At 42.7% G+C, this 13,021-nt stretch overlaps 1 protein-coding gene across 2 annotated transcripts in view; it reads left to right on the top strand.

Moving 5' to 3' along the window:
• The first annotated feature begins 5,619 nt into the window (after positions 1–5,619).
• INTS3 (integrator complex subunit 3) overlaps positions 5,620–13,021 on the top strand; it is a 37,720-nt gene continuing 30,318 nt past the window's right edge. The window contains exon 1 of one of the 2 annotated variants that reach the window (XM_051994011.1): positions 5,620–6,428. In XM_051994011.1, the coding sequence (XP_051849971.1) occupies positions 6,285–6,428 (144 nt within the window). In that variant the 5' untranslated portion in view covers positions 5,620–6,284. Of the gene's footprint in view, positions 6,429–10,725; positions 10,786–13,021 lie in introns of those variants that run through there. The other variant, XM_051994012.1, reaches the window with a different exon arrangement.

Below are 13,021 nucleotides of genomic sequence, written 5' to 3'. Positions count from 1 at the left end.
AAGCATCTTGTATGAGGAATACTAAGCCAGTCAGTCAGTCAATAAAGATTTATTAGGCACTGACTGTGTGCCAGACATTGTGTTAAGCAATAGGGGTTCAAAAAGAGTACAAATATTGTCTCTAACCTGGTGGAATTAACAAGAGACAATCTAATAGTGGACGAGCAAACAAATGTACACAAATCGGCTATCCCTAGGATAAATAGGAAATACTTATAAAAAGAAAGACACTAGAATTAAAATAGGTTGAGAAAGGCTTCCTGTAGAAGATGAGATTCTATCTAGGACTTGTTGGAATTTAGGGAAACCAGTAAATAGAGGGAGGGAGGGAAAGCATGTCATGGGGACTACCAGAGAAATGTCTGAAGCTAAGAGATGGAGTATCTTGCTTGTGGAAGAGCAAGGAGGCCATTATCACTAGATTAAAAATAATATGACAAGGAGTAATGTGTAAGGAGACTAGAAATATAGATTATGAAGGGCTTTGAATGCCAATTTTTTTGACATAGACTTTCTTTATTTTTTATTATTTTGGCAAAAATTTCTTTACAACATTATTCCTTGCACTCACTTCTGTTCCGACTTTTTCCCTCCCTCCCTCCAACCCCTCCCCCAGATGGCAAGCAGTCCTATATATGTTAAATATGTCACAGTATATCCTAGATACAATATATGTGTACAGAACGGAACAGTTCTCTTGTTGCACAGGAAGAATTGGATTCAGAAGGTAAAAATAACCCGGGAAGAAAAACAAAAATGCAAACAGTTTACATTCATTTCCCAGTGTTCTTTCTTTGGGTGTAGCTGCTTCTGTCCATCATTGATTGATTGAAACTGAATTAGATCTTCTCTTTGTCGAAGAAATCCACTTCATCAGAATACATCCTCATACAGTATTGTTGTTGAAGTATATAATGATCTCCTGGTTCTGCTCATTTCACTCAGCATCAGTTCATGTAAGTCTCCCCAAGCCTCTTTGTATTCATCCTGCTGGTCATTTCTTACTGAACAATAATATTCTATAACATTCATATACCACAATTTACCCAACCATTCTCCAATTGATGGGCATCCATTCATTTTCCAGTTTCTAGCCACTACAAACAGGGCCACCACAAACATTTTGGCACATACAGGTCCCTTTTCCTTCTTTAGTATTTCTTTGGTGTATAAGCCCAAAAGGCTATGCACAGTTTGATAACTTTTGGGGCATAATTCCAGATTGCTTTTCAGAATGTTTGGATTCGTTCACAACTCTATCAACAATACATCAGTGTCCCAGTTTTCCTGCATCTCCTCCAACATTGAATGTCAATTTTAAAATAATAGGGAATCATGGAGTTTATTGAGTTAAGGGAGTGACATGGTTGGATATGTATTTTAAGAAAATCATTTTGGTGGCTGAAGGAAAGTAGGGAAGAGATTCCCCTTACTCTCCCTAGAGGTGACTAATGAATAGAACCTAGTCAGAAAAACCTTAGTTTAACTCCTGCCTGATATATTAATTATGTGACTCTGGGCAAGTCATGTCATCTCTCCCTTACCTGTAAAAAGTGGATGATATCACCACTTTCAGAGCTATGCAATCACATTACAGAGAGTAATGAGTCAAAAGACTGGAAATGTAGGAGGCACTAGATTGGAGTCTGAATGCTTGGAGGTTCAGCTTGAAAGAGAACCTGTCAGATACTTTAACTTGACAGGTGATCTTCAGAATCTTCCTAGGTCAATTCCCATGTAATACAAATACAAATGCCAAAGATATGTTTACCTAAAAGACTCACTCTCATATAAGGCAAGCAGTAGAATATCACAAGAAGCAATACAAGGCCCTCTCAAGGTCTCTCTGAAGAATTTTAAGTTTTATGAGACATGGGCGATGCTGGTACAGGACCACCTAGCATGGTGTGCCCACATCAAAGCAGAATCGAAATATCTCAGAAGGAAATGTGAGATGTGAAAATCTAGAGATATCCCCATCCCAAATGTTTAAATGGACTATTTTGATAAAGCCTTCTAAGCTTTCATTGGTCTGATCAGCCACAATCAAAAAGTGTACTTTAACTTCAACATTGTGATATCATTAGTAGTCTTTGGGTATGAAGAACAAACAACAATACAGCACCTATTTTACAGAGCTCTTGTTTTGAGGGTCAAATGAGATATATGTAAAGTGCCTAGCATGTGGAAGAAGTTTAATAAATAACTATTTCCTTCCTCTGAACTCAAAGTGAAGTAACCAGAAGTGGGGAAAGCCACATATTTATAACAATATAAATGCAAAGAACAAAACCAAAACAACACTGAACACTATATAATAGTAATGTAATATGTAATAATAAATAAATTTGTTCCCCACAGAGAAATGAGAATATGTACTTCTTACCCTTCCCTGCAAGAATGTAGAGCTATGGACAGGGAATGTTATAAAATCGTTTGGTTCTGTTGATGTGTTGATTAGTTTTACTAAATTGCTTTTTTTCCCCTTGCTTTTCCTCTTTCTTTTAAAAATATGTGCTTCAGGGGATGTCTTTTCTTTGGCTAGGGAAAAGGAAAGGTATATATGAAAATAAAGATGACATAACATTAAAGATAATATTTTTTAATTTAATTGAAATATTGACAATACTAGCTGATCTCAGCACTTCCTTTACTATAATTTAAGAATCTGCATGATTTTTATTAGTCTGAGTACATCTTCTACCAATGCAGGTCTCAATTACTTTATGCCTTTGTAGTTTTTTAATGAATTGCTACAGTCAGAAATATTAATCACCTGGTTGCCAGCCTTCTATTAATGGCCTCTCTATATCTAGTTGAGGCTAGCTGGTAGGGCTTGCTAAAACTTATGTTTTCTTGCTATACTTTTCAAAAACACACTCCATGAGGAGCCATCAAAGCAGGATTTCAGTGAAGCTCATTAAATTAGGAAGTAAAGATGTGGAAAATCCTAAATCTAATGCTACAGCAAAAGGTAAATTTCTAAGGATTACTAGAAAATGGGAAGTGTGGCTGAGAAGAAAACCTAAATTGGAAAGACTCATTAATATAAACATTTAAAGGACAAATTTTAAGTTTGAAACAAATCTGGATATTCATTTCTTTCTCTAATCCTTTCAATATTTAACACACATAATAAATGCTCAACATATGTTTACTAAATTGCAAGTGATCTAAAAATAGAAAGGCTAAGAAAACCTCTGAATGCTAAATCTATGGCCTTTCCTCTGCCTTCCTCCTCTTTGATCTACACACACCCTTCCTCCTAAATACTTTGTTCTCCTTGGGTTGTTTTTTTTTTTTTTTTTTTTTTTCACATTACTCTCTATTAGTTCTTGCAATACTTGTTTTACAACTCTTTGTCTCCTTTGCTGATTCATCACACAGTTAGTCAATAAAAAAATTTTAAGCACCTGATATATGTCAGGTACTGCGCTGAATGGTAGAAATTAAGCGAAAAGCAAAAGATTGCTTCTGCTCTCAAGGAGTTTACAATCTAATAGGGGGAGACAACATGCAAACAAGCTACATACAGGATAAATTCAAAATAAACAACAGAGGGAAAGCAGAATTAAGAGGCAACAGTAAAGACTTCCTATAAAAGGTAGGACTTTAGCTGAGACCTAAAAAAAGCCAGAGAAACCAGGATGCAGAGATGAGGAGGAAAAACATGGGGGACAGTCCATGAAAATTAGATGGTTGGGAGGTGGGATGTCCCTATCACTCTGTTATTGTGCCCATTCAGTTCTGTCTTGAGTTCTCTTTTCTTTCTATGTATACTCTTTACTGATATCTCTTCTGATCTCATCAGCTCCCATGATGGATTCAAACATCTCTATATACAGATGATTACCAGACTTCAAATAACTAGTCCTTATCTCTCTCCTGAGCTCTTGAATTAGTTTCCTAATCTACCACCTGCTGAACATTTCTACCTGGATGTCCCATCGGCATCCCAACACATCCAAAGCAGGGGGGGAAAAAAAAAAAAAAAAACCCAGGCATTTTTTCTGGAATCCTATTGCTAACTTCCTTATCTCTACCAAGGGCACCATCATCTCTCTAAGTTATCCAGGTTTGCAAACTGGGAGTCATTTTCAACCTTCTTCTCCAACAGCTTCTAATTCTTGTCAGTTTTAATTCCAGAAGATCTCTCATATTTCTCCTCCTTGTTGTTTTTGTTGTATTTACAGTTACCACCTTAATTCAGGTCTCATCACCTCTTACCTAGATTTTTAAAAAGAGAAGAAAAAAAGTCTCCTGGTTTTCCTCCCACTAGTCTCTACCTTCTCCACAGCATCTTTACATTCCAGCCATATTGGTCTACATTGCTGTGCCCTCTATAGGACGTGTTATCTCGCATTTCCATTATTTTGTGCGAACATAACTTAGTATGCTCTGCTTCCTCCCCTAGTTTCCTGGAACCTTTCAAAGTTCTTTTAAAGCAGGGGCCTTTTAAGACCTCTTAGATAGTATGGTGAAATCTGTGAATCCCTTTTCAGAATAGTTTTTAAAAGTATAATACAAGATACATAGGATTGCAAAGGATACGAGGGAAAGCAATTGTATTGCAATCCAATTACAAAAAAAAATTAGCTTAAAATCTAACCAAGACTTTTGGAATCTTGTATTTCTCATTTACCTATGTACATGATTCCCGAAATTTAATGTTAGTTGCTTGAGAGTAGTTTCATTTGTCTTTTTAACCTCCAGAATCTAAATAGTACTTTGCCTAATAAATACTTGCTTAATTGATCCACGATGGCGTCAAAAAGGCAAATACTACTGAACGTTTTAAACATTTTGCTTCTTTATCGCTTACTTTTCATTTTCAAATTTTTATTCCGAGCGAAGTGTTACTAAAATAGCCTTACACCAGTTTTAGCCCCGTCCCTAATCCTTCACTGTCATGTGGGTATGACCCTGGGTTCTTGGGACACTGCTGCGGACAAATGCAGGGGAAGGCCAGCCAAACAATCCGGAAAGGCTTTGGAACGAGTCCCGAGTCTCGGGACGTTTTTCAGCCACAGCCATTTCTGGAGCCCATCATTAGGGGATTGGCGCCTGATTAGCTTTGGCGGGGAATCTCCCCACCCTCCTTATCACACAGACCCTTTAAGCGGGGACGTGGAGGTTGAAGTGGGCACGTGCGAACCTACACCACAAGGGCCACGGCCGCCGCCGAGCTTCAAGCGAGAGGAAGGTTTATGCACTAACGCTTCCCCGGCTGTACTGCCGTATTTCCCTGATCCAGAGGAGATCAGGTGGCCTCCCTCCAAGCCAGCTCTTCCACATCTGAAAGTTACACCGCCCTAAACCAAGACATAGCACAGAGAACCGTAGGGAGCTCCGTTCCGGGCCCAAAAGCATAGAAAAAGGAGGAAGCATGAGACGAACCCCGCGCAGGCGCAATGCTGGCGTCCCTTCTCCTCTTCCTGGTCTCCTTCCCCTCCCCCTCCAGCCCCGCCTCTCCAAGTAGAATATAGGAATACGATTGGTCTATTGAACTGTCTATCCGCCTTCTTTTCCCCCTCTTCAATCTAATTGGCGGCTAAAGAAGGTACCGACCCACTGCCCTTCGCCAACTCGGCCGAAACGCCGAATGATTGCGCGGCGGCGGCGATTGGCCAAGCTTCGGGATCGCGACCGTGCACTTCCGGTGGGGCTCCGCGGCTCCTTTCCTCCTCTCTCCCCCGCCCGCCCGCCTGTGCCCCTCTCCTCCCCCTCCCCTTCCACCATGGCCGCCTCTGTGTGCTGTAAGGAGCAGCAGGTCCCCCGTGCCCCCTTATAGCGCTCATAGCCCCTCCCCAGCCCCCTAGGGGCCGGAGCCAGAGGGGTCCCACTCCCCATACCCTAAGGGCAGGAGCCAGAAGGGTTTGCCACCCCCCCATCTCGGGCAGGACACCCTCCACTCCCTATTTAGGGGGCAGAAACTTAGGGGTTCCTCTGCCTTCCCAGGGTCAGGAGCCAGACGAGTTGCCCCCTTCCCCTGCTGGGACAGGACCTTTTCCTTGCCCTCTCTCCCTAACCTTAGGGAGAGGAACTAAGGGGGTTTCCCCTCCCCATCGCAGGGGCAGGACCCAGAAGAATCATCCCTTTCTCCCCCCACCCCAGGGGCAGCCTCTTTCAGAGGAGGGGGTGGGGGGGGCAGGGACCCTTCCCCTCCCCCCCTCCTCCCTTCCCCCTTTCCTTGTGGTCCTCTAGCACCCCCCCTCCCCAGTTCCCCATTTCTAGGACTTCTTCCCCACCCCTCCCATATCTCCCTACTTCTCCTGGCTCCAGCCATGGAGATACAGAAGGGAAAGGGGGGAGCAGCAACAGCTGCTTCGGGAACAGCAGCGGGAGGTGGAGGAGCGGGAGCAGGAGCCCCAGGAGGGGGGAGGCTGCTACTTTCCACCAGTTTGGATGCCAAGGATGAGTTAGAGGAGGTAGGTGTGGGGAGCTGAGAGATTGGGGTGAAGAGGGGGATTGGAGCGGATGTGGGGGCAGGGGGCACTTGAAAGAGTGGGGCAAAGGGGCCTGCCTTCCATTTTCTTCTAAGGCAACCCAAACCCTGCTCCAAATTTCCTATCCCAGGAGGAGGAAGTGTGCACCAACTTCCTGGGGCTGGTTGCCATAGTTACAGTAGTCAACATTGATATGGGGGTGGAGGTGAGACCTATTGAGCATCTCCCCAGTCCCCCAAACCTCCTGACATTTCCTCTCACCTTGGCATGCCCATGGCTGCTTTATGTTAGAGCTAGGCCTTTCATATTGATCTAGCAAGTGAACTGGGGGCACATGATCCAAAGCCCTGAGATGGCTGGGGGCTGATGGAACTCTTGAGTCAGCCCCTGGGACCTCCCATTAGGCACACCACTGACTGGACTCTGTGGTGGCCTGGTTGCTAGGTGATGCCAGTAAGAGCTTTAAAATGGGTTTGGGCACCCAGAGAAACCTACGGTGTCTGTTTACTTTTTGCTCTGTTTCAAATGAGATGAAGGATTGGGATTTGAGAATGTCTCCCCAGTGCCCCTGGTGTCACACTCAAGCACAAGAATTCCTTTTCATTCACTTAAGCCAGTATATATTAATCCCTAGTATATGCAGGGCACTAAGCTAGTCCCTAGTGATACAAATAAAAAAGGGGGGTAGTCTCTGCCTTCTTCCCTTAGGAGTTTACATTCTAGGGACTTTATGCAGATACGCATTTATAAAATAAGGTATAATTTGAAGAGGGAGAGTGCACTAAATAAAAAAATCTGGAAAGACTTTTGAGGTGGCAGCTAAAAGGAATTTTGAAGAATTTTAGGATTAGAAAAGGTATGAGGAAAGAGTGCCTTCCAGCCTTGCAGGAAAACATAAAAGCACAAAGACAGGAAATGAAATACCTGAAAATAAGCAAGGAGGCCATTTAGCTAGAACAGAGTGTGTGAGGGAGTCCAATATGAAATAAGCCTCAAAAAGTGGGCTTGAGCCAAGGGGCTTAAATGCCATGGTTAGGGTCTTACATTTTATCCTAGAGGCAATAGAGAGCCACTGAAGCTTGGACAGAGTGACTTGGCCAGGACTGTTCTATAGGAAGATTATTTTGGCCGCTTTGTGGGAGATATATTGGAGAGAGAAGGGAGATGGATTTTCAGGCTATTGGAGCAGTCCAGGTGAGAGGTGATGAATAAAAGTGGTGGCTATGTATAAAGACAAGGGGACAGCTGGGAGAAATGAGTTAGAATTGATAATGATAAGACTCACTCAAGTGTGAAGGAGAATGTTGACTCCCAATTTATAACCTTGGGTGACTAGAAAGATGGTTTCTTCAACAAAAATAGGAATTAGGGGGGTGGGGGGAACATTTAAGTTCCATTTTGAATATATTGATTTTAAAGTTCCTATGGCATACCTAGATGGAGTTATTTATCATGCTGTTGGTAATGAGAAACTGAAGTTCAGGAAAGGGATTGGGGTTTTGGGTATAGAAATGAAAGTTATCTTCATAAAGATAATTGATTCCATGGGAACTGATGAGGTCGCCAGTGGATATGGAGATAAAAGAGAGCCCAGAAGAACTTTGGGAGGTCACCTGTGCTCAGTGGGTGGGACAAAGGTAATGACACAACGAAAGTGCCAGAACACAGCAGAACCAAAAGAATACCTGGAAAACCCAGGGAGAACACAGGATATAAGTGAAATAGTCCAGGTGTCAAGTGCTGCAGGTGGATCAAGAAGTTGAGAACAGAAAAGGCCACCAGACTTAATAGCTAAGAGATCATTAGTAACCTGGCAGAGAATGGTTTCTTCAGGTGATAGGGCAGAAAGCCAGAATGTAAGGAGTTGAGAAGTGACAACTTGGAGGCAATGAGTATAGATGGCTTTCACTAAATTTGTCAATGAAAGGAAAAAGAGAGGAGGATACCTTGAGGGTATGGAAGAGTCAACTAAAGGGGTTTTGTTTTCTTTAAAGAATGGGACCAGCGTTTCTGGCTAACTCCCAGAGAATACAGCCTAGACTAGGGTCAAGGACATGAATAAATGTATTAGGCCTTTGGAACAAAGACAAGGAAATGGGTGGGTGATGTCTCAGGATTTTGAAGTACAAAATAAGATAAGAGAGAACTCCTGATTTCCCTATGGGAGACGAGGACCTCTGCTGAGGGGAGCGAAGATGGGGCAGGGGAGGAAGGTGATAGGTGAAGTGTAGTTGGGATTTGGTTAAGCATGCGGGTTGTGCAACAAGGAATCAAGGGGTGGGATGGAGAGTCAGGTTTGCTAAGGGACAAAAAAAAGGAGGCTATGAGAGAGCAGGAAGAGGTGGCGTGTTGCAGGTCACAGGAAGGGGCAAGAGGAGATGGACAGAGAGGACATTTAGGCAGAGAGGAACGTCAGAGTTTGAAGAAGGGAAAGGGCAGTGTTGAACATAAGGGCCAGTTCAGAGGCTTTGGGTATCAGGCGATAACCCGAGGCATGTGAAGAAGAGGCGATCTTTCCCCCTCAGCACCCCCCGAAGACTTTATAAGACTCAGGCCTGGATTTTGGCAGTTGAGTGGTTTACTAGGCCTCAAATTCTCCCCATACCATGGTCAGGGATAGAATGGATAAGTTCTGTTTTCTAATTGTGCTACCATTCATAATAGAGGGTGGAGCCAGAGGTAAGACTCCTAGAGTTGGAATTTGGAGGAAATCTTAGAGATTATCTAGCTCAACTCCCCTCATTTGGTAGATGATGAAATGGCTCAAGGACTCAAAACCAGGTTTTCCATCTCCAATCCAGTTATGATGGTTCCTGTTGAAATAGTATTGAATTGGGATAAAAAAAAGATGTGGAAATGATGGGATAAAATGAGGTTTATGAGTGATTGAAGAGGTGGTAACTCTTAATAATCCACAACAAAATTTTTCACTTTAATTGGACTTTCCCAACCATTTACCATGCTCTTATAACTAATCCTTCCCCTCTCCTCATGTCAGTATGTAGCAGATTCAGCAAACAGAATTTGGAAAATAAATATACTTTTTAAAATAGTTTAATACATTCCCAAACAAAATAAAAATGGCATTGCCTTGTATTTGGGATTGTCTTTGGCTACCGTTCTCCATCAGCCAGCAATTGCTTACACTTATTTAGCACTTTAAAGCTTACAAAGTGCTCGCTTTACAGCAAGCCTTTGAAACAGGGAGGTCAAGTATTGCTTTCCCCATTTTGTAGATGGGTTTCAGAGAAGTTAAGATGACTTGTCCAGTTTTGCACAATTAAGAAGCATTAAAGTCGGTCCTTTTGACTGACTAATGATTTTATATATCATGTCATGATGCCTTAGTGTTCATGCATCTGTTACCAGCCTAGTACTGCCCTTTTTCCTTTCTGTGAACAACTAAATATTGTCTCACTTTGTCCAGCTGGAGAAAGGTTTCTGAGATGTGGGTGGTAATTTATGACTTTTACACATATACAGACCCTGATGAAATTGTCCTCTAACCCAGAGGGCCTTAACCTTTTCTTAGTTATGGACTCCTTAATAGTCTAGTTAAGAAGCCCAGAAAACCTTTCCTCAGAATCATGATTTTAAAAGCATAAAACTAAGTAGGATTATCAAGGAATCAATTATTGAAATACAAATTTCAAATTTAGGGGAGGGGCAGCTAGGTGGTACAGTGGATAGAGCCCTGGAGTCAGGAGGACCTGAGTTCAAATGTGACCTCAGACATTTAACACTTACTGGCTGTGTGATCCTGGGCAAATCATTTAACCCCAATTGCCTCAGAAAAAAAAAATGTTAGAGGAAAAAAAGCCCAGATGAGCCCTTAGTTCTAGTCTTTGGTGGAACTGGTATCCATTTATCCTGGCCAGGGTAGACTCCTGTTCTGCTCAGCAGAATGTGAATGTCACTGGAGGGAATCAAATGATACATTTGCTAATAAATGCAATCAGGATGTCAGCAGAGAAGAAACTTTTTTCCTTACTCTTTTGGATTTCCTAGATGTGAACTTTTAAACATTCCTATATAGAGGCTCTCTGTTTTCCTCTAATCTGCAAATTTTTTCCCAGTATGGCTCAAACATCCTTACTTCCTCCTTGCTCTCTGCCTTTACATTCCACCAAAGCCAAGTTCCATTGTTTGTTTCCTCTTCAAAGGCAGGGATTATGGCTTCTCCTCCCTCTTTATCTCCCTACAGTGCCCCAGCACAGGGCTCTGCGCTTAGTGGGTACTCAGTGCATGGTGATGACTGGCTTCTGCTCTTTGTGGCTGTGGCTGTTTCTCCTGCATGATCTCATCTGCTGCCCAGGAATGCAGGGTAGCTTTCTATAAGGTCAGTCAGTGATTTGAGCATTCATACTAGGCCCTGGAGGAGGATATCGAGGAAGGAGACCCACTGTCTGCCCAGGAAGAGCTAATACCCTAGGCTCAGAGAATGTGGATTTACCTCTGTCCTTAGGAAGTTTGACATTTTGGCTCCAATTCTTAGGAACCATGTCTAGTCCTGATCAGTTTTCTTCATTCCTAGCTGAGGGAGGAATCAGCCCAGTGAGGGGCTGGATTAAGCAGTGCAAGAGTTGGGGACTTGTTCTAAAGAAGCCAAATCTTTAGGCCATGAGCAAGATTCTGGGCAGAGTTTGGGAAGTGATGGGTGGGAATAGGGCATAGAACAAGGAAGGAAGGATTCTCAGTGAGAACTCAGTAATGGGGAGCCCCTGGGAGATGAGTTTTTATACTTATCAGTTTTCTGTTTCGTTAAAAATATACTATGTTTGGCAAATGGTTTATGAATATGGCACATTTGAGCTCGACTGTCACTGAGAGGCCCTATTTGCCCTTCTTTCATCTCTCCATGACAGTGGAATTTGGTTCTTCAGGGCCACGGGTTTCCCCTGGGACTTTTATTGCTGTCTCCCTCAGGGAAGCAATATACACAGTTGTACCAGGATATCCTTTTTGGCCCCAGTCTCAGAATTCAACTGAATGAGGGACCAGGGAATAAGAAAATTGAGAGGAATCTTCTAGAAGGATGAACAGAGTATCAATTCTGTAGAGGAGATACACCCCAGACCTTATCCATTGTGGCTGTTATGGAAACCACTGTCAGGTAGTATTTAGGGCTAGAAAAATCAGATTATAAGCTCCTAGAGATAGTAAATATTTACTCAGTCCTCTGAGGGACTCACTCAGTCAGGAAAAGACTCACTGAGTTTACTGCAGCCAACACATGTCCAAAGTTATGATTGGATACTTAAAATTGGGGTGGGGGAGAATTCAGAGAGGGTATGCTACATCGCTGTGCTGTCCTCTGCTTTCTTCATCTAAGGGGACCTAGCCTTCCTATCTCCCTGAGACATTTTAAATGAACATCTTTATTTTTTTTTTAATTTTAATAGCCTTTTATTTACAGGTTATATGTATGGGTAACTTTACAGCATTGACAGTTGCCAAACCTCTTGTTCCAGTTTTTCCCCTCCTTCCCCCACCCCCTCCCCCAGATGGCAGGATGACCAGTAGATGTTAAATATATTAAAATATAAATTAGATACACAATGAAGTGTACATGTAAATGAACATCTTTAAAAGGAATTTGCTCAACATGGGGGGAATAGCAGTGGTTGTAATTTGATTCACTGTAAATAGACTACTTTGAGGAAATCTATCTCCTGAAGTCTTTGTCCATCCCAACTGATTTTGGATCCTTCCCATATCTCTGCTCCAAGAAACCGTTCCCTCCCTCCCCAGGCATTAACTTGTACAGTTGGCACTGCCCTTCAGGTTATGGGCAAGAGCCGGATGGAGAGACCCTGTTCAAGGTTTTTGTACTTCCAGTCACATTTATAGGCCAAATTATCTAAGTCTTAGGCCCCTTCCTTAGCTTAAACTATCACAGGATATCATCTTTCTTCTTCCCACCCCTCTTGTATTTGCAACTGGGATGCAGGTTGGAAACCCTACTTCAGAGACCCCTAGCTGCTCTGGGGAGATTGGGGGGTGGAGAAGTAGGGAGTGAGGTTAGCTTGTCTGTGCTGTTGGGTTTGGGGTTTCTTTTGGAAATTGGCTATTTTTGAAAGCACTTTTGTGTAACCTTGCTCCAGTTCTTGGGTTCAATTATGACCAGGTTTAAGTCTCCCCAAATCAGCATGCATATGTTTTAATTCTCTGACTATTGTTATTTCCCTCTCTTTTCCTTTAGCTCCTTTGGCTCTGTAAGGATTACCTCTTGGGAATAGGGAGGCTTTCTTGATTCCCTAGAGGCTCTGGGGCTGCTGCCTATTCTGAACCCCAGCCCACTTTCACTTTGCTTGAAGCTTTTCCTAGTTGGTAGAGAAAACTTGGTGGTTTTCAACATTGAACAGCTTTACTTTTGGAGTCCTGAACAGCTGGATCAGTTATTACTGCAGATGCACTTATTACTGAGGGTGTTTATGGGTGGTATGACATAGGGAAGTACAAAGAAAGAGAACATTCAACTAGATGTTCTTCATCTGTGAGAGCTTTTCTTTCTCTCTCCCCTTCCCCCTTTTCCATAGAGTGAAGGAGCTGGCTGGTGGTAGCCCAGGGGAATA

The sequence above is a fragment of the Antechinus flavipes genome, chromosome 4, assembly GCF_016432865.1.
Source record: "Antechinus flavipes isolate AdamAnt ecotype Samford, QLD, Australia chromosome 4, AdamAnt_v2, whole genome shotgun sequence".
Lineage (NCBI taxonomy): Eukaryota > Metazoa > Chordata > Mammalia > Dasyuromorphia > Dasyuridae > Antechinus > Antechinus flavipes.
This window is presented reverse-complemented; position numbering and strand designations above follow the sequence as displayed.